This window comes from Ischnura elegans, chromosome 5 (genome assembly GCF_921293095.1).
Source record: "Ischnura elegans chromosome 5, ioIscEleg1.1, whole genome shotgun sequence".
NCBI lineage: Eukaryota > Metazoa > Arthropoda > Insecta > Odonata > Coenagrionidae > Ischnura > Ischnura elegans.
The window spans coordinates 113058848-113081974 of NC_060250.1; the positions used below are offsets into that span (position 1 = coordinate 113058848).

Sequence of the window (23127 nt, forward strand, 5' to 3'; positions counted from 1 at the left end):
CTTAGAAACATTCATCAAAATAAATGCACAAATATGAAAAATTTAATACCTTCATTGGCATTTGAACAATTTTCCAAGATTAAATTAAATTAAAAAGAAGAACTTTGTGCTTTCACATTAATATTTATTAATTTTATCTAATCTAATATTTTAATATTAATGTGAAAGCACAGATTTCTTTTTTTTTATTTAATTATGAATCGCTTTCACCAAGTTACGCCTCAAACAATCAATTTTCCAAGAATAAAAATAATTGCCTGACTTTAAATACATACGTAATGTGAATTTGCAAGGAATTAATTTGTGTACGAAAAATAAAAAAAATATCATCTCACCTGTTCTAACTCCATGTTGCTGATCTAGGCTTAGTTTTGTATGGTTAAATCCTAATGATACAGTTTCCTGAACAGACACTGGTGATAAAATGAATCGGCCAGACACATTCCATAATTCAACACAGCCTTTGACATGAAATCGCTGAAAAAAACCAGCTAACCAACTTGGTTTATCGTCTTCTAAACTCTTTCCGGCTGGCACCACAGATTTCTGTTGACTTAGAACATCAGCATCATTCTTTAAAAGACAGAGAAGTGATAGGAATTTTAACAAAAAAATCTATGAATAATACAAAAATCCCACTTAAATACAACTTAAATTAGGCCTTAAATCAAGATCTGTATAACACTTTCACGCTCTCATAATACGAATGATAAAAATCACAAAATATAAATCTTGAACGATGGATAAAATTGGTTACTCTAATACATATTCAATTACAATATCACTTCAGCTATCTCAAATTTATGTCTTACTTGATGAAAAAAACTTATCCACTCCCAATGTTTCAGAATTGTATCTCTTCTAAGGGCTACGGCAATATTTATCTAAATCTGAAAAAAAACTGCTAATACACTTAAAATATGGACCATGCACCATCATGTACATTGATCAAGCATAGTAGACAGAAGAATGTCTAAGCTCTGATGATGAATGAGATAAATTCCAAAACATAGTGAGAGGATAAGTTTAAATGTGACCCAAACTAGAGATAGCTGAAGAGAGAGCTTGATTTCCGGCAGAGTGCTTTAGCCAGTTAAGCTACTGAGGCATCATTCTCCCATGTGGAAATTTGTTGACTATACCGGACAAGGTGGTATGGAATACTGAACATATAATGCGACTAGCAGTCAAAATCGTGCACACGGCACCACAGTTGGACAGCAAAGCGCGACCTTTGAACACAAAGAGGTGTTCAGTCTAGACAAATTTAAGTATACCGGGACTAGCCATATATACAGTATTCTTAAATTTATCAATGAATTGATCACAGTAAGAAGATCTATTAACTTATCTTTAGTTCTCATGGACCAAATGGGTGGCAAAAAGTATTAAATTGGAATATTATTGCTACCATCTAAAACAGAAATATCCTCTACATGTGACCTTACCTGTGATTGAAGTGCAGGCTGGAAATTCATGGACACCCAGTTGAAAATATCAGCATGATTGTATTTGACAGCAAGCGTATCCAGCAAAACATACAAATTTAGGGCACTGTCTTCCACCTGTTAGTAGTTAAATGAAATGTCACATCCAGCCATACATCTGAATACTCAAAGCATTGAACTTATCTTCCATACATCTCACCTTTCCATCAGCAGATAATTTCTTTAGTAATATCACCTTTTCATGGTTACATTCCATATCAAGTTCTTCCACTTGCAATGCTAAGAAGATCTGGGGCAGCGAGGTAACATTCCCTAAAGAAAATATTTTGATGAATCCATGAATAAATTTAATCCAGGGCAGAAAAATCTATTTAGGATCCAAACATGGCTACCACATCTTACCTGCGGCATCTGTAAGTTTGGCAGGATTAAACGTGGTGTTGACTTGAAAACATTGTAAAGATGAAGTATAATGAGTTTGAGTATGTTCTTTCATCCCAGTCACATTAGCATTTTCCATTTTGAGGGCAAAAGTCTTGAAAGGCATAAAAAGGTTGAAATAGAATTAAAAAGGACCTCACTACACTAGCAGAAAATATTACATATTCAGAATATTTCCCCTAAAACATACCTTAGGAATGATTGGAGAGAGGCAATGCAATATTTCTTCTTCAGACTGAGTAGCTAACGAGGATGACCGCATGGATTCACGAAGAGTAGTATCAGGTCCTTCACGTTGAGCAAAGCTGTAGAAGCCTTCATTAATTATCATTTGAGTGTGCTCCATTCCAATGTAGAGCCTCTGTAATTGAAGAGCCAAAATATCGATGGGATTATATTCATGCATACCTTTTATACATATATAATGATGAAAATAATGAAATCTGAGTAAGATGAACCATACCACTAATGAGTTGGATATTGGTTCATAGAACTGTGATCAATTTTCATCAAAATTTAAAAAGAAAAAACAATCATTATATACTTTATTAGTTGACCTGGCGAACATTGTATTGCCTAATTATCAATGAACAGTTTAGTTACACTATTTATAAATCAAGAAAGGCTGTACTGCTTTTAATAATTTTTTACTTATTATGATAAATTAAGAGAAAAATTCAATAAAACTACAAAAATAAGCATTTTAATGGATTGATAGAAAGATATTTTCTTTATTCAATATACATAGGGTAGACTGGGTCACTCATACATAGATTTATTTCAATGAATTTTCTAATTTTTAAGTCTTAACTTAGGAAATTTTTTGTGGTTTTATAAAGCAGTTAATGAAGTCAAAATTTTATGTATTCAGTTGTTGGCCTACTTGCATTTTTAACTGTGAGAAAATGTTTTTAGGTCCAAGTCTTGTCTTTCCCCATTACTGGGGTAAGTTTATGCAACCCAACCACAATGCTTGTCTGACGCTTAATATCTCGTGATAATAGCCCCAAGAAGTAGCATTAATATGTCATGACTTGTAGCACTCTAGATATAACTTAGTTCGGAAAAGAGTACTACATAAACCTGCCCCAGTGCCCGATGCGTAAACGTGCCCTGGTCTACCCTACACATTCGGTTTTGTTCACTTGAGTCAATTTATAATGGTTCAAACACCATTAACCCTTAACCAGTGACGTGCAATTCTTGTTACACTACCCGTGACGTGCAGTCTGGGAGACCGCAATAAATCAAAAATTCATAAAATATTGCTACGCCATTTTTATTGTTTTGCTTAATTTTTCTTTGATTCCTTAACAATTTTAAAACTTGTATTAAAATTTTTACACTCCCAATGCGAACCAATTTGTCATTAAAAATTGTGATTTGAAGCAGGATCAAAAAACTGATGCCAAAAACACTTGAGTTATAATTATTATATTTATGTATCAATATTTCGCCAGATTCAAAAAAGGCCTTAAATGTTAAAGTTGGAAGGCTAAATAGTAAGTAGCCATGAAATTTATCCCGCTTATTCCTTTTCTTGATGCATTCTTAGTAAGTGAAGTGCGGTCTCACAGACCGCTAATCAAGTTCAATTGCAAATTTACAGAAATTAATAAAAGGAACATTAAATTTTAAGAGTGGGATGTCCTTGTTATGCAAAAATATGAAGCTAACGAGAATTATAGATATTTTGAAATCTTAATTTTGAAAATATTCATAATTTTAGAAACGCAGCGGTCTCTCAGACCGCACGTCACCGGTTAAGGGTTAAGCTGGCCCACCCAGCAGTGGTGCATTCGTTTTCCCACCCGCTTTCTCACCGATAACCTTCCCCCACTCTCTCTACTCGGCCCGCGAGGGAAAGTAGGTTTATGCAACAGGAATGAGTGATGAATATGCCAAGGCTATACATATGTGTTTGTGTGAGTGTGCATGTGAGGGAGTTTGGAGGTCAGGACACCGGGTTTTTCCCATTACATTACGTGTCTTTTTTTTCTTCCCCCTCCCGTAATGCCCCACCCCAAGCCATGGGGATATAAAAAGATGTGTGTTCTTAAGTGAAGGTAGACTGATTTAAGTATTCGGGTGAAGCCCATGCCCGATTTCCTAGCAGAAGAGAGGTTAACAAAAGTGTCGGACGAAGCCTATGCCCAAAATTTGTGCCACACCACTCCCTGACATAGGCAAGGCAAGGAGAAGGAGGAGTCGTTCAACCCAGCATCAGGTTGCTGCTTAAAGATTTGGTCTGCAATAACAGACCTCCCCCCCAAGGAGGAGCAAGGACCAGAAAAGGAAGAAGCATTACTTTATGTTCCAAGCGCCGCTCTATCTGAAATGGAAGGAGGAGCCTGCAGTTGGAAGGAACGTGTTTGCTAAGATCATCTGGTCAAGCTTCAAACAACGGTCAAGTAAGATTGTAACCATTCTCCCCCTCCCCCCCCCCCCCCCCACTAGCCCCCATTTACACCTTTCCATATTCAAGACAATCATGAAACTCATCAATCTCCCAGTGAAAGTAAAAATCAATCACCTAATTCTGTAATAGTATTTGTGGGAAGGACTTTTATTTACCACCCCCAACAATTCGTAATTGAAGCAAATTGTATCATTCATTACATGCTTTTGTTAACGATCAAACTACTTTTTTATTGTTGTTTTCATATCAGTTCTTTCATCTTGCAAATCGTTTTATTTTATTTTTCTCATTGATGTCTCATAAGCTGCTTTCATCCATTCATACTTCATTAGTTTATAAGAGTGTTATTTTGTTTTGTTTTTCTTGTACTACGCAATATTGCTCAAATAATAACTTGGTCAGATGAAAGTTTGTGTGAGTGTTTTCTCAATTCCTTTGTGGGTCAAAAGAAGAAGCATCTCAAATATCCCTTGCCATTCCTTTTCTCAGACATTTTTTTCTCTCTCTTGAATGCGATGCTTAAGGTCAATATCGGAGAACGCCCACCCGCATTTATCTCCTAGGGAGAAGATTATTTTAGTTTATTTTGAATTGTATGACTGAGTGACATTGGTTTATCCCGTAGGTCTCATGCGGGAGGGATCGACATGGATTTTGATTTTTTTTTTGTGAGTCATCTCCCCCAGTTCTATCATTATATCAGGGCGAGCCGGGGTGGGATGCCACAAATTACCTTCTGATACAAACAGCTATTATTTTATTGTCAGACAGAAGAACAAATTCAGTAGACTCTCATTATTTTGAAGTTCACAGGACCGAAAAACCGGAGGCTCGTAATGACAAAGTTCATATGAACGTTTCTTTTAGGAATCGTCAAAAGAAAAAAACATACTTGGTCAAAATTTTTTATCTCTTCAATCTCCTGCACTTATAATCTTCAGAGTCAAGAGTATAATACATGCTATTAAATTATGCGCAAGTCCTCGATAACCGAAGAAGATGCGTTCTGAGACCTTTCTCGTAAGTTGATAAACCTATACAAGGCATCGAGGATAGTGGTTATCCTGCAGAATGCATCACTGCACAACAATCGCACGTTAACTTGCGATTGTAATGAACTGATCTAGCTTGCAACGTAGCCGGAGCTGAAAAAAAATTGCTATCCATGGGAAGAAAGAATGGGCAAAACGCTGAACAGTTCTTGACTTCACACCAGATTAAATGATACTTTGTTCAGATTATGCCCAAAGTTCCTCTACGCCACGTTGTGTCGCATCATCTGACTCCAAGTGCCAAATTTGAAATTTCGGGCACGCTTGAATTTTTCGAATGTTTGTATCTCTGAAAGTTCGTAAATCCAATGTGCATAAGAAGGGGACTAACTGTACGTCTAATTTACGAGTGTTAATGAGTTGGTCACCATAATTCCACAGGAATGAAGCTTATAGTATGATGTTGTGTGCATATTGAAGTATCTCCTACTGAAGAAAGAACCAAATTTGATGCTCTTGGGCACAGTACAAGAAGAGAACTTAAACGTAGATCAATGATGATTACGTAGCATTGTGTATATCCACCTAAATGCCATTGCTTTTTCGTGGAACTTCATGATCAAGTTCATTTGTAACCGCCGGGACCGGAACTGAGGTTCGTGATTTTGTAATAACAAAAATTTCGTAATAACATTTCTTTTCCTACAGATTGGATAGGCCTTTTCGTCAGGACCAAAGAATTGCTTCGTAATAATGAGTACTTCATAATAACGTTGTTCGTATTAACGAGTCTCTACTGTAAAAGTGTTTAGGAAGAAGTAAAGTGTAAAGGATGGTTTACCAACACATGAACATGCAACATATATGTATTTGACAATGAGAAAAATATGGTGTTTCTGCATCCAGAGCGCAAACACTCACCTTGCGATTTGATAATCGTCATCACAAATGCAACATGACTTGAAAATTGAATTCATTTTAACTCAAATGGCATACCTGTTGGGATCATGGAAATCCTCAGAATGAGAACTTCCTCTTCATTAAATTTTCTGTTGAGTATAGTCGTGTGAATTATATTGATTATTAGTTTTTTAAATCATCAAAAGTGTTCCATTGCATAGTTTTGGTTGGTTTGGTCTTTGAAGTATCGTGAACACCGGACCCAACTTCAGCTGTAAATTGTTCCGTGGTAAGCCATGCGCATCTAAGGACTTTAAAAATTCAGATGGCTAGTTGGGAACTTTGCCTTTGTTTATTGCACAATTAATAGATTTGAATTAATGCAAAGTACAAACTATTTGATCCTGATTTACCAAGTTTCAGTCATCCACATCTTCATTCATAGCCGCCAAAATTGCTCGCTTAATGAACAATTTGTGCTTTTTTTGGTTATCAATCATGTTCGTGAACACTTTGTCGACAAGTTCATCTTTTGATGATACAAAATCGCAAAAATTCCGAGGAAATAAAATCAATCCGCTCCATTCCTTGACAGGCACATGGCTATTACTGTTAGTCAATTATTGCTTGGAGATTTGTTTACACACGGTAGAGATGTGTCTGTTGACATCTCATTTGAGCTGGGCTTAGCTTGAATTAAATGATTTTAATATTAAAATGTTTAACTATTGAAATGTTTTAAATATTGTTAAGAAGCTCAGCCATTTAATTGGTTAAAATAAAACAAATCATCTAGTAGTGACCAGCTTGATAGCTTCTGCATTGTTACCAACTCCTAAAAAAATAACCCTACGATCAAGATCAATTTTTTTCATGAACTTTTACTATGTTTTAATGTTTATTCTGTTATCCAGGGCTGAGACGCATCCGAAAAAACCAAATATCATTAAAATTGGTACAGCCATTCTCAAGTTATATATGGTGTAACTAAAACAATTTTCGACTTTGTTTTATACATATATGTAGATAAGAAAGGTATTTCTTCCAAAAATGCAGCATATTTTTAAGTATTGAAAGACATCATTGGATAGTGCAATTTGCTGCTTCTATGATTTGGCAGCTATGCATTGGTTGGCTGATGTGGAATAACATGGAACGCTTTATAAGAAAAACTTTATTATTTAAGGATTCAATATCAACAAAGAGAGGTGATTATAAACACTTAAACCATTTTGTAATTTGCCAAGCATGTAATTATTTGTCTTTCAGGTTATCTAACCATTGATGCATACAGCATTACTTAGCCATCAACGTTACCTAAATAGTCAGGGGATACTCATCAAAGAGTACTTTTCTAAATTAGGTACAGATGTAAATTTAGCAAGTAATCCATATTTAAGAATAGAAGAACATGAATGAGATAAATGTAATATACCTCAACAGATAGAGCTCCTCTGGCAACTAGCGCTGCTTCCAACGTCACTCCAAAAGACAGCTGCCCCAAGCACGTTTGTGTTTCATCTTTGACTCCATCACTCTGCACTTTGTAATGCCTGTGCTCTTGCTTTCGGCTGCTCATTGTATTACCATGAGCATGTTTCAATACTTTGGCAGTGGCTGAAGATATGCACACATTGACTAAAAGGTGGGAGTTGTGGACAATGCTACCATCAACATGAATGCTATCTGCAGAAGCATGGAGGAGCCATTCCGGTGATGCAACTCGAAGCAGCATGACACTGACATTATACACTCGCACAGCCATGAACTGAAGTAAAAAGGTAGAAAAGACGTTTTTAAAGACTTCCAATTTCTACAGAATAATCCAAAGTTTTGCGAAGGATCAGTCCCAGATGATAAGAAAGCTTGATCCCACACTATGTTTCCAATGATATAGTCCAGAAATACACTTAGAGGATGAAACCAACCCTAATAAGTTGGCAAAAGCAATTTTTGATGGCAGGTTCATTTTGGGGAGGGCTGAGTTTGGAGGGGCATTCATTTGGAGTGTCGGTTTACTAGACACCATGATAGCAAAGTTTTGTATGGTTTAAAACCAATATTGCAGAATTTTGTTTTCCATCTCATTGGGTCCTTCACTGACCCTAAGTCGCAATTAATCAAAAGAATTTGGCAGATTGAGGTAAAAGATAAATTACAAAGACAAATAAAAATATTCCTCACTAACCCATTTTCTTGAATCTTAACATTAAGAAAAGAGGAAAATTGCTGCCCACTTTTTATGAATTGGTGGCATCATTGGAGTAGTAACTCATTTACTCCCAGCTGAGCCTTTCAATGTGGGAAAGACTCGCTTACAAGATTGTAAAATACAAATAACCACATGAGTAGATGAGAACCATAACTCATTTGGATTGAGCTGGTGAAGTCATCAACTTAACAGCAAAAGGATTAATCTCATAGATTTTTTATCACAAATAGCTCAAGATGTACAGAACAGATTGAAAAATGGAAAAATACAGGTTCCTTTATTTTTCAAACCCTATCACCATCAAAAATTAACTAAAATTGGTAAACAAGCCCATTGCTTTAGAATGAATTTGAAGTGTAGAAACGATTAGTTAGTCTAAAATTTCAGTCAACTGATGCACTTACTTTTTAAGTTGAACCATTTACAATGAAAATAACTGAGCATAACAACTGATGCACTCCAAATCCAAAATATTGACACAATACCCTACTACAATTTTAGGATGAGACCAAAGGGAGGGGGGTTCGAAGCTATTGATTCCCTCACTTTTCCTTAAAACTGGTTAGTAGTGGCAAGCCAAATCTGCCTTAACATTACGATAAATAAATACTTTCAACATTAATGACCTTAAATTATCCAACTGGTACAAGAGTGTGGCCAGTGACATACTTAATCATTATTATATTTTTAGAATGATCTAACTCCACACACAAAAATTTGGCACATAGATTTAATATCAAAGGATTTCCACATTTTCTTGATTTCCATTCAGTAGTCACACCACCAAGCCAAAATCTTCTGAAGTGGCTTTCCCAAAGCAATCAACCAAAAAAAGCTCTTTCCATCACAGGCCCACATTTTGGAAAAATTCATATGACATTTTAATACTATGCATTTCATCCCTGCTGGATAATGGAAAATTTGGGGAGAATATGGCGAAAAAATTATTCCTACCATAAAGTTCTCCTGAGCTGTATATTGGCATCCAGAAGCATCCTATGGGTATGGAATTCAACTTTGGAAAAACTTAAGAGTGTGCAAATTTCAATCATTTATGACCGATAGGATGTGCTACGGTTGAAAATTATGAAAAGTCTTTACCAATGTTTTAGTTAATATTTTAATTTCAAAAGTATGTATACCGATGGAAGTTTAATGTATTTGTTAATGTTTAAACCCTGGATATATGCCTAAAAGACAAAAAACTTCGTTGAGTTCGTTGAGACTTATGTCAAAGGGAGGTGTAACATGGACCAACTATTTGATGGGAATCAGGCAGGAGAAGATGAGTTAAACTTCCGGGAGAGAATGAGGGAGCCACAAAGATGGAAACAAACAGAAACCCAGTAGAAGGCACAGTTGGCCTGGCAACTTGGACGACAAGGCTGAGTTAGCTGAATTTTAATTGCCAATGTTCTGGGTGGTACCAAGGCACTAAATAAAATAGACTATTTTTCAGTTCTTAATTGTAAAAACTAGTTTTTTTTAATTATTCTATCAATGGAGAGAATATAAAGCAATTTTGCAGGTACATACATACAGGGTATCCCATTTATCTTGACCACCCAAAATACCTTTTTGTCCAGATGCAAATTCAAAAACATTATGATTGCCTTTCTTGTAGCTTTGTTATTTACAAAGATATGAACAGCGGTATGCCTTTTAATGCCTTTTCATGCTCATTAATGTCCCCCTGACGGATAATGAACATTTGCTTGACACATTTTTGAATTTGCATCTGGACAAAAAGTTATTTCGGGTGGTCAAGATAAATGGGACACTCTATATATGGTCGGAAACCCATGGCCTGCAAAATAAAGCCATTCTCCATAAGAAATTCATAAATATCGCTTCTTTAAGAAATAAGAGAAGATTAGGGGTCTGAAAACTTGAATCCTTTGATTACCAAGCAAAAAAAAGGAAAACCCCAAACATATTTGTACTCAAACCGTGAAACAGCAGTTCATTAATGTTCAATGATGTTGGCTAGTAAAGATGAATGTGATTAGCACAATACCTGCAGTATCTGAATGACTGAGTAACCTGGATCACTTAGCTGGATGTTGGGTAAAATGGGAAGGGGAGGAAAAAGACATGGTTTCATGGATAGAATTAGGAGTTTTTTGAATGGATGAATTTTGGAGAAGAAGGAAACTAAAATTAGGAATGGGGACCACCTTATGAGATTAAAATTTTCCACAAAAAACAACCAATTTTAACAATAATCATCAAATATTTTTTTCTATTCCATCTACTCTGCTATATTTTTTATTGCTTAAGTAATAATTTTCAAAAAAATTTCAGAAATGACTATTAATTTATTTTACCATTTCAATTTTGAAAGAAATTTTAATTATTTTCCCCAACAAACCAGACACTTGATAACCACTGAGATAAAGCATGAGATTCCCTGTCATTTAGCATTTTCCCTTATAGCTGTGACCCATTTTCTCTGATATTTCTGGCCACCCTGTGCCTATTGTCCCCAAGTGTTTTGATCTGGCTGTAGATGGAATCACAGAAGGGTCAGCTGACACATAAGACCCACCATTAGATTTATATCCCAAATATTGAGCTTCGTCAGGTAACCTTTCTGTCAGAGCAATGCAGAGCATGCCCGATAAGATTCCATCACACTATTATGGCAGATTCCAGCTCAAGGGCAGATATTATAATAAATGTGAAATCAGGATAGTATACTATCCTGATTTCATGTTGTTTTGTGGCCGTTGGATTAGTACATATGTCTCTCCACTCCAAAAGTGGAATCAAAGGTCACTGTTTTTTTGGTAAACTAACATTTAAAGTGACATTAGCTATTTACACAAATAAAAATTTTTGAAGAGGGAATAGATGGTAGAATTTGATGGTATGTGCATCAAATCCAATGAATCGATTCAACAAAATCTACCATATAATTTTTTTAATCGCATTAACAAAAATTTGACTTGTCACAAATAAACTTCAGATCTAAAATAGAGTAGTATGTATGGAATATTTTTTCAATGAACACAGATAGGGACAATAAAGGAACTTATGTGGAACAAAGGGAACTAATACGGAACATGAAAATGATAAGGTGCATGTTACTATATCATTTTCTCCACAAGTTCCACGTCAGAATAGACACTTATATTCCATATCTATTCCATAAAACTAGAAAATTTCTGTTCCATAATTATATGTTCAAAATCTAACCTAACCAATATCAAATCTGAATTTAATAAGGAGCTGGTATGACATAGCACAAAAAAACCATGACTATTTTTTCTCTTTTATACCAGACTCAGTATTTCTATAATTTAGTATTTTAAAAATCGTTCTATGCCCATGAAATAAAATTATTATTATTATCATCAACGTACCAACCCTGGATGAACATTCACAAAATCCCAATCCCACACTTCATCATCTCTAATTATGATTTATGGACAACCCATTTGCCATAAAATGCCAAATGAAAATGGCATACAGCATTAGACTGACCTGAATGATATAAAAATAGGTACCACAGAATACAAGCTTTCACACTTGATTAATCACGACTGAATCCAAAATGATTCCAGGTTGACTACTCGCTGCTTTGTGTTGTTAACATCACTTAAGAATTAAATGTATTCCACAACTCAATAACAAATATAAACATCATCATTTCCATGTTTCACAGTGCTTCTATTAGAGTACAAAAAAGACTGGCACGACTACTTAATGGCAAGACCAATGTTAAGTGGGTGTGGCACACAGTTTTTGACAGGCCATACATCTAGTAATACAATGACAACACAATACTGACCGGAATGCTATTCATCAACTGTAGACGTAATTAAAAATAGATGTCAGCACGAAAAAGAGCCATGAAATTACATGCAATACAATAAATATCATGAGATACATGAAACTCGCCAATTCCGCTGAGAGGAAGTCAATAACTGTAACCTTAATTTAATCATAACTTTCTACAACTTACTTGGGCAAAGGTAATTATCATAGGAGGAATTTTTTTATTGTGAAAGCTAGGAATTTCTCCAACGCTGTCAGTCTCCTTGGCCCGAGGAGAAGAATTTTCCATTTTCTGACAGTCATTTCCTCCAACATCTTTATTGATTCTCACATCCTTGATGATCACAGACACAAGTTTCGTCACTTCACTATTGAAAAAACTACTCTGAAATCCAACTTCTTCGATGTGCTGAATGTAGGGATAAATAAATAAAGGTTGGAAATTAAATTAATACGGAAGAAACGCCATCTTATGTTCCGTAACTGTGACTTGCAACTCGTACATTCACTATCTTACCACGGTAAATCCATGACAAATAATATGTACATCTTTTAAACGGATGTAAGGAAGTCTTATCCCTCCGATACGAACATCTACGTGAAAACGTCGTTTGAAATGCCAAGAAAGCAGTTTAGGTAAAAGCCTGAAACATTAATAAATCATTAATAATAACATGGTGAGATGTCAGACGCAAATAACCTTCAAAATATCTGAATTACTATCACTGACCAAGAAGTACCAGCCACAACGACGGCACAAATCACGAAAACTATTTCAAATCCGTTCATTTTGGGGAGTTAAAACTCCTCGTAGACTCTCAATGAAATATATTCATCGTGCAGGAACTGCAGTTAATCCTAGATGCAATTACCACCTGCATAATAGCAGATTTACCGAAGAACCGTCATTTCATTTTGTCTAGTTTTGAACATAACGAACATAAATATTGGTCAACTTCCGAACTCTAGCGGCAGAATATTGAAATCATTGAAATGTACTCGCATATGTAAAATTCTATTGTTTAGGCGGCAAAACTCAAATTATTCGCAAGCGTATTGTGCCCTATTAAATTAATGAATGAAGTAACCATGACCTAACGCGTAGGATTAAATAAATAGCATCAATATTTATAAAAAATTCCATTGATTTACTTAAAATCTGATGGTTTTAAATAGATCACCCTGGCCACATGTAGAGGAATGATTATTGATTTTTTTTCAAAAACTCGAATTTATCATTGCATGCATATTCTATCCAGAGTATGTAATCAATATCATATCCTTCTAGATGAATGACTTAAATTGATAAGGATTTTGTAGTGCACGGTTCAAACATTCCCTACCTACCATCAGCAATAATTTTAGCAAATAGAGATAACTCCTTTTGAGATCTATCAGCAAATAGTAACAGCCGAAATTTCTTTGCCCCTGACAATTATGTCGATGAGTTTTGTAATGCTTTACTTTTGACTACCTGGTATACTGTAAATCGTTCAGACTCGGTCAACGATAAATTTATTGATATTTTTCTTCAACACATGTTTTCCATAAGAAAATGCCAAATCAAAAAGGTCTCCAATTAAAACTTGGATTACTTCTGATGCAATCAAAAATTTTCAATTTTTTTCGACAATTTCTCAAATTCCTAGGGACATGTCATAGTTATAGAGCAACAAATGATAGTGAATTAAAAGGCTAATATACTAACTTTAAAAAGCACCGCTCCACAGTAATTACCACAGCATCAAAAAAATGTATAATATATTGTAACAACGCAAGGTCGCTGGGTGGTTACGAGAGCGAAGGCATGAGCGGTTAAGGGTTTGTTTTAATACGGTAACCATGCCCAGTGAGAAATGGGTGGTGGAATCCACGTGGAATTCACGTTGAGTGGTGGATATTTGGTGGTGGTGGATATTGAGTGGTTGGACCCACGTGGAATCCACGTTGATTTCAAGTGGATTTGTGGTGATTAGCATTAAATGTTAAACAGAATTTCTAATTTGTGGAACTTAACTCTCTGGTGACATTGCGTCATTTATCATCCTGAAACCACGCTAGTTATGTGAAAATGTATCGCACATTCTATTTTTATATAATTCATGGAAAGGCAGCCATGAGAGCACATGAAAAATCGTAGACACATATATAGAAGGTTTAGATATAGAGTGGTTGAGGTTTTAATGGTTTTAGGACAGCACCTACTGCTATTTTAATTTTTCCACCAAATTTCCACGTTGATTCCACGACCAAAAACAGTGGTATCCACGTTACATCTCCACCACCCATTTCTCACTGGGTGGGAGAGAGAGTTTACCAGGCGCACCAGACCGGCATGAGTCAGCAACCGGCGGAGAGGGAGTCAGCTGATGAAGGCACAGGAGAAGAGGGGAAGGGAGAGGAGACAGGCTGGCTGTCTCTCGAGCGCGAACTGTCAAGGAGTGCGGAAGTTGGTGTTGAGATACTATATCGGCGGCCACCCGGTTACTGCAAGACGCCCGCGCCATTCCGGTAGCCATCTCCCCGGTGCCTCCAGAGAGCTCGGCCTGGGCCACCTGACCTGTAATCAACTTCCCGGCGCCTCCAAACTTCAGCCAATGCCAACTGACCCGTAATCGACTTCCCGGCAACTCCAAACTTCAGCCAATACCACCTGACCTGTCATCGACTTCCCGGCGGTCATCCTGCGCTGGTAAACTCTCTCGCACAAGATCATTACAAATTGATTGCAGAATTGGGGGTGGGCTGGGTGAAGCATGGGTTTCCCGTCCTTTTAGTTTTTTTGTTGGGTCGCAACGGCACTTTTGCTTATGCCTCCGTGCTCTCGCTCTCCTAATCTACCCGCAACCGAGCTCAGCCCATGATTTGGTTGGTTCTGTGTAATGAATGGATTCTGTGTGTTGCATTTTTTTTTTTTAACGTGTGGTATTTATTAGACCAATAAATGATTACGTTAGAGTCTCCGTACGTCCGCCCCTATACCTGCCACGTATTTCATGGAGAACCTATTTCACCGCCTACTGCCGACAACGCTAGCCTGGCACATTAGTTTTATATTTCAGTGTACCGGAGGGACGGCACCCGTACGGTTACAATATGAACTCAATCTCTTCCTCAAAATAAAGTAGCCTGGAACATAATTATAATTATACTAACATATTGTTTTTATATTATAATAACACTAACGGAAAATCCCAGTACAACAATTTCCCCAAATCAATTCTCCTCAAAAACATTCCAATTTCTGATCTTGAGCTAATGCTACCATATAACTTCAACAACCATTTCCTTAATACAATTAATTGAATTAAGGAAAAGGTAATTACCAAACCAGCTGCTGTGAAAATTAATTCAGATAACTATTCCCACACATAAATTCAGTTCTCTATAATATGTAATTTTATCCCGCATGTGAAAAAGGCAATTGAATCTGTTATTAAAAATGTTAATTTACAACACTCAGCTAGTTAGGATTAGATTCCGTGCTCCCTACTAAAAGGAAATTACATTCACTTACTTGTTACTCTTATCACGCATCTGGTCAATACCATATTTATTTGAATATATAGTCTGTCCTTTTTCCAAAAATGCCTGTGGTAAAAGTAGATGGGGGGGACCACGTCCAGGGACTATATTTAAAGTAATACGGTGGGTATCTCCTCTCTCTCCTCCGTTTTTTTCCGATAAACTAAAAATGGCTACTGATTCCCTGGCACAAAGAGGATTATCATCATTTAATGGATAATTATCGACCAATCACTAAACTATCAGTCTTTTCAAAAATACTTGTAAGTATAATTTGAAGGAGGATTAAGTCTTTGTTAATCAAAAACAGTGATCTTTCAATATCCCAATCTGGTGTCATTGATGGCTCATTTGAATTTTCCATTTACAAATTTATTTTGATGCTGTTATTGAAGACTTGATCATATCCTTTACATAATTCATACTGTTGGCATTTTCATAATCTCACCGAAGCTTTTGATTCAGCCAACTGAGATTCTTTGGAAGAAAATTCACTGCTCTAGAAATCTGGGCATCCCAAAAGACGTACTTTATCAGATAATTTCTCTCAAATAGAACTCGTGCAGAAACAACTACAAATGACAATACAACTAAACATACTGCATCATATTGTAAGGTGGAAAGTGTTCTTTTTGATGAAAAACGTTGTTGAGCATTTTGAATGGAAAGTTCTAAGGAGAACATGCATTACTACCACAAATCCATATTATTCCAATAGATGTGCCATTAGAATTCAAACGGGTTCATATTCCAATTAGATGGACATTCTTGATGACAGTCAATAAGACTCAAGGACAACCGATGTCTGTTTGCAGCTTAAATTTGGGTATACCGTGTTATTCTATGGGGCAATTACACATGGCATAATAATAATAATTTATATTCCGCAGACCATACAAATGTAGGTAGTATCAGATTCGTCAGTATATAAAGTACAACATAATTATTTAAATACAAAGTACAAAAGCATTACAGTATACATGGGTCATAAAGAAAATGATTCAATTTAACATTGTTTGTGATCATCACTAAAGAATTCATTTGCAGTATAATAACATTTGATCATTATCAGATACTCTTTTAAGAGTTTAAAAAAATACTTTTGTCGATTTTGTACACTTCACACTGTCAGGTAGTAATGTTATAGATTTTGGTACCCATAACCATAGGATTATTTGAAGATATCTTCTTTTTGTGAAAAGTTACATGAATATTGTATGCATTTCTTGTGCCATAGGGGTGAATTTCTTCATTAGTATTAAATTTATGAATATTTTCTTTCACCAAAATTGCTACACAATATATGTATATGCATAGATGCAATAGTTAACAGTCTTAGTTCTCTCATTAGTGGTTTACACGAAGTCCTTTGTGAAACACCCATTATACATCTAATAACCTCTTTTTTTAACTAAAAAAATTTTTTGGAGTAGGCTAGACCCAGTGAGAAATGGGTGGTGGAATCCACGTTGAGTGGTGGATATTTGGTGGTGGTGGATATTGAGTGGTTGGACCCACGTGGAATCCACGTTGATTTCAAGTGGATTTGTGGTGATTAGCATTAAATGTTAAACAGAATTTCTAATTTGTGGAACTTAACTCTCTGGTGACATTGCATCATTTATCATCCTGAAACCATACTAGTTATGTGAAAATGTATCGCACATTCTATTTTTATATAATTCGTGGAAAGGCAGCCATGAGAGCACATGAAAATCGTAGACACATATATAGAAGGTTTAGATATAGAGTGGTTGAGGTTTTAATGGTTTTAGGACAGCACCTACTGCTGTTTTAATTTTTCCACCAAATTTCCACGTGGGTTCCACGACAAAAAACACATGGTATCCACGTTACATCTCCACGTGGATTCCACCACCCATTTCTCACTGGGTGGGGGGAGGGGGTCAGGGGGATTTGGGAATATATGGATTTTCAAGTGTCAAAAACAACTGTTTTAGGCTAATTCTTTGACAAAAAAGACTTTGATATGCCTAAAGTTTAAAACTAATCTGTAATTCAATTCATTATAGCAGGTAAATTTACTAAAAAATATATATAACAAAATATTTTTGTCCAAAGTGAGAACCTCCAAAAATTTTCATTTTATCTAGTGCGTGTTTTGACCCAATGGGAGAGCTATATCGCCTTCCCACCCCATAGATTCGCCACTGTGTACATGTAGTCAAACTTACATTTTTTTAAACAAATCAAGTAGCCCTTATCTGTGTCATGAGTACAAAAATATAAGTTAGTAGGTCAAAGCCACTAGTGTCCATTGCCAGAAAAGTGGCTGCCAGAAAAGTCCTAGTGAGCACTGGGCCTACCTGTCGGCTTTTTTTAAGTGTGAGCAAAAAAGTATCATCCACAAGGGAATGCAGCATATCTGTCAAATCGTCCTTAAAAAGTAGGCTTAAAGCAGCTAATAATACTTATACTTACCCATAACTCAAATAAATTGGACTCATGGTACTGATTATTACAAACTCAATGCCCAGCACTGGTCCTTACAATAAAATATTTCAACATGCCATCTGGAAGATTCCTTCACCTCTCTGAGGATTGGTCCAAATGATAATCTCTGTGGGATGTGTTGAAGGAAGAAGGTTGTAAAGAAAGGTCACACAAGGAATCCACCAGATTAAATATGAAAATCAAAGCTGAGGAAAACTGCAATTTTTACTGATGAGCTAAGCTAAGTGGTCACAGTATTAGTTTCACTTGGACGCTAATGAAGAATATAGGAAACACCTTTAGTATTTATGCAGAAGAGAGGTGTGTCATTTGAAGGACACCACAGGTGATATAAATATAAAAAATGCCATGAGAGGCCACAAAAAAACTTAAAACAAAAAAAGGACACTCACACGTGAAGTTTCGAATTTTCGACCAGTTTAGGTCTTCGTCTGGAAGGAGACAAGTAGGGACTATATACATGTATTCGATTTGAGGGACTTATTTTGTTGGCATTAACAGGCCAAGCCTTACTTTCAATCCATTCACAATTACAGTAATAATTAGAGACCTTCATGGATCGTCTTGAGATAGAATGACTACATACGTGATTTTTCTGGAGGCAACATAGTGGAATGGCACCCTGCTACTTTTTTTCTAGTTACTGGCACTTCTTTAATTCTGAGAGAGCTCATTACTACTATAATACCTATAAACATATGTACATATACACTAATCTTAGGAGCATAATGGTTTCACAAATTTTTCTCCAGAAAAATATCTTGTAATGACACACACATAAAAGAGTTGGAGCACCTTTAAGTCCTAATCAGACCTAAGCTGGTCCTGAAGGAGTTATTCATCAATGACATTTTGGATTAATGTCAACAAAATTTAATAATTTCTGACGATAAGAATCTAGAGTTACATCAAGAATGCCAATGAATCGGGTAGAAAAATTTTATTCATGGTTTCACCAATCCATTGTCACAGGATTGTATACAATTTTATTTTTTATTTGAATGCTTTAACTTTAAAAAAATTACAATAATCAGATACTACTTTGATATCTTCGCATTACGCAATAACTTGAAGCAGGTAGCTCATCCAAGTGTTTCAGCTGAAAACGATAAAAGCCTTGATGATGGTGTCTCTCCAAAAATCCTACGATATTAAAGAATAACCAATATTAAGTGTAAAAATATTCACAGAACATAATAATGGCAGATAGGGGTAAGTACCAAATAAATTTAACAGGGCTGTTACTGTTTCTTATAAAAATTTGTAATTGGTTACAATTCCAAAAAGGAACTAATTACATTTGCAAGTGTTGTCACAGTTACTTTCCAGAAACTTATTTAAATGCCACTTGAGGCCTGCACGCCACTAGCCGAAGATTTTTGTTTAACTACTTACCTAGCTACTTTTACAGAATTTAAGGAATTACAAAAGTAAAAATAAACAGGAGAGATTCCTCTATAGCTAGCGTCTGGAAAATATTGGCAGGAGTCCAGCACACTAGCTCACACATGGCGTGGACTAGTTTTAAAACTACGTGCTTGGGTAGGGCATGTGCTAAAAAATAACGACCATTTTCATTTAACAATGAGTAGATAAGAATTAGGTAATAATTACATTTTTGATATGCATTGGTTACAAGTAAAAAGTAAATGAAATGTAATCTTAACTGGTAACTCAGGTACCTTTAGTCTGTTACTCTTAACTCTGAATAATGGGATAAGTTTTTTCCTTTGGTAACTTAACACAGAGAAAAATACAGAAATTAACACATTAATTAATAATTTGATTCTACCTAAGTAATTTGATGCCGGCTCAACACCTTAAGTAATATTTTCTACTTTACCTCCTTTGATTCTTAAAAAAAATGGTATGTTTAAGAACAGTTTTCAATAATACTGATGCCAGAAAAAACCAATTTTTACATGATTTTAGTTCTTACTTCAGATTAATAAAACTTCGAAAAAAATCCTAAATCTCTGTCTAAAGGCTGCATTCATATCACAAACATGCAGTTATATAGATAGTTATAGCTAGACACTCAAATGTCGAAAAATTTCTCAACTTTTTCTTAGCTTGGCCTAATAATTCCAAAGAGATGATACAAATTATCCTTCTGTCATTTTTAGGGATGTTTGAATTACAGTTAAACTAGGCATACATTAGGTCACTAGTGGCGACTAATAACAACTGGCATCAGATTAGTGACTGCCACAATTCCTTATTATTGACCAGCAGGCTAGTGGCATAGCCAGGTGGAGGGGGGGGGGGTCCGGACCCACCCCCCAAAATATAAAAACACAATTATTTTTCTTCATAATAGAAAACAAAATATTGAAATATCATGAATTTACAAAATATTTCTTCCAGAAATGAACTTTTTTCCATTATGAAATGTGTTAAAATTAGTTTAATACCCTCTACTTAGTACCCTGTAACTAAAGGTAGTCAAAGCCCCAGCAAGCAATTCAAGTTGATATGTGTGCAGAACTTTCATAAGCATGAGTACAAAAAAATAAGTCAGTAGGTCACAGCCACTAGTGACCATTGCCAGAAAAGTCCTAGTGAGCACTGGGCCTAGCTGTTGGCTTTTTTAAGTGTGAACAAAAAAGTATCCTCCACAAGGGAATAAAGCGTATCTGTCGAATCAGCAGACCTCTTTTCTACCCTCAATATGCTGAAGTGAAAGACAGCTAACACGGAACTAATAGAAAACTGACTGACAATGGATTTGGTATTTCAGACTTTCCCTGATGTGACCAACAAATTACATACACATTAACTGTGGCAAGATATCAACAAGGCTCACTACATGGACTACTTAGAATCAAAATATAACCTTATATTAAAAATAATGTAGCATACATAGAGATAAGTTTGCATCCAACTCACCTTTCTACTCTGGAAAGAGAAGGCCAACTGAACTTTGATTGGTCTTCATGAAGAATATTTGGACCTAGCTTCATCTTCACTGAGTTCCTACATCCACCATTTAACTTCCATTTATTCATCACCTTTAATGTTTATATAGCACCAGTATTTCTTGTTACATTTTTTCACACTGATCACAAAGCACACAATGAGTCATCTCACATATGTATGTATGTACCACAAGATGACTCACAACAACATCAGAGATAATAGATTGTCCCAGAAGTCTTACGTGGAGCTAAAAAATCTAAATGGTGTTTGAGATATTGACGGCATGCTCTTATTTACTTAAGCACTTATTTACTTACTTTAAATGCATGGCTAAAATTCGTTAAGAATAAAAATAAATATATCTAATACAATTTATAAAATATCTTTGAAATCAAAACTGAAAGATACATACTGAAGTAATCCCCAATGTAAGTTTTTTTTTTTAATAGGCTCAAATATTTACTCCTATAAGAATACATTTTTAGTTGATTACATTGGGATTGATTATAAGTAAATTTTTTGTTTTGGTAATAAAATAAGAATTTCCCAAATGGCAAATTACATTACTGTAGTATAAAATACTTCAATCTTTACTTCAGATACCGCTGTTTCTTGTTTTACCCACCTCTAAAAATCATTAATTCATCATCACATCAAAACATTAATTCCACAATGTCTGTCAATACAAATGCATTTGTGGATCATTATCACAGATAATGAACAGGAATTCATATTCATAAATGACTCAAAGGGATAAAAAAATTAAGGCAAAGTCCAATTAAAACTGATGCAAGAAAAACAAATTAAGGTCATGTAAATGGATAGGAAATCTTACAATAAGTACATTGAACAACAAAATATTGCAATCAAATCCTAACTAACAAAATTTTTGCAATACTCTTTAAAAATAACAAACTATTAATAACAGAAATGGCACAATAGTTATAAAGTAAAAATAATAAAAAAGAGAAATTTATGAATTAAGCGATGGATATTTCAGACAGGGAGTATTATGGCTCAGTAATGCCAGGTTGTGGGAAAATTGCTCCTTCATGTTGAACATTATTAATATTACTGAACGTTATACTTGGCTCACACAATTATGTGCAAACTAAAACACCTTAATGATAAGCTTTACTCAAAATGTAGAAAAAATATTCTTGAGTGATATAAAAGTGATGGAGTTTCTTAGGGATGGACGGATACCGGATTTTTTTCGGATCCAAATGCATTTTTAATTGCCTGCTATAAAATGAAGTAATTATTCAAGTTTCGCCTGGGCATATGCGATCAAACGAATGCTATTTAGATTTTCATAAACATTTTCATATTTTAACTGATTAAAAATTATTTTTATAGACTTAATGGAAGTTATTTGACAGTATTCAAATTTTCGTAATGCACGTTACCCCCGAATATTGTTACTTTCTCATTGCATGCTGTCTTGCGTTTCACCTGCAAATGCTTCAGTTGTCGTGAGTTGGATTTTCACTTCCTCACGATGGTTTCATGCCACAGTGCACGCAGATGGCATACGTTTGAGCTCTCCTTATCTCAATAAAATTGTTTCTACACAACAAAATAAATTTTTATCTATATATGTACAGTAAAACCTCTACGTAGGGAACCTCTTTACATCCTAAACCTCCATACTTCATATCACCCCAACGGTCTCCTCTGATTTACATGTAAATTTATAGGCAAACCTCTTTGCATTGAACCTCTTCATGTCATAAAACTTCCACTCATCATACCAAGGAGACACCCCTGAGACTGCCTAACTACCTCCGCAAATCGTACCAAGACAACAAGAGACCATTAATGCAGCCGTGATTATGTACATGGAATGACATTTTCTGTAATAAATGTTTCACTTTTTTTTTCTTATACATATACCTTTAATATGCTGTAATTTTCACATTAATCATTAGTTGTGGCCATCTTGCTCAATATGAGAGCATACCTAACAGTAAATAAGAAAAGAGGAATCCAACTATCCTTATGATTTTAAGTGAC

The 23127-nt window shown here is 35.3% G+C and overlaps 1 protein-coding gene and 1 long non-coding RNA gene across 2 annotated transcripts in view; both read right to left on the reverse strand.

Annotated features, from left to right (window-relative positions):
- Window positions 1-13121, reverse strand: part of LOC124159423 (protein KIAA0100) — a 57786-nt gene extending 44665 nt beyond the window's left edge. The window contains exons 1-9 of the mRNA XM_046535231.1: window positions 12923-13121; window positions 12710-12836; window positions 12380-12601; window positions 7636-7968; window positions 2080-2250; window positions 1851-1983; window positions 1648-1760; window positions 1449-1565; window positions 336-573 (exon numbers count right to left, since the gene is read on the reverse strand). Coding sequence (XP_046391187.1) covers window positions 336-573; window positions 1449-1565; window positions 1648-1760; window positions 1851-1983; window positions 2080-2250; window positions 7636-7968; window positions 12380-12601; window positions 12710-12836; window positions 12923-12981 — 1513 coding nt within the window. The 5' untranslated portion in view covers window positions 12982-13121. The remainder of the gene's footprint in view (window positions 1-335; window positions 574-1448; window positions 1566-1647; window positions 1761-1850; window positions 1984-2079; window positions 2251-7635; window positions 7969-12379; window positions 12602-12709; window positions 12837-12922) is intronic.
- A 5996-nt stretch (window positions 13122-19117) lies between these two features.
- LOC124159426 lies at window positions 19118-22934 on the reverse strand. The gene is made up of 2 exons (XR_006864963.1): window positions 21082-22934; window positions 19118-19335 (listed from the first exon to the last, which is right to left on the reverse strand). It is a non-coding gene; the product is annotated as an uncharacterized LOC124159426 (long non-coding RNA).
- Between the last annotated feature and the right edge of the window lie 193 nt (window positions 22935-23127).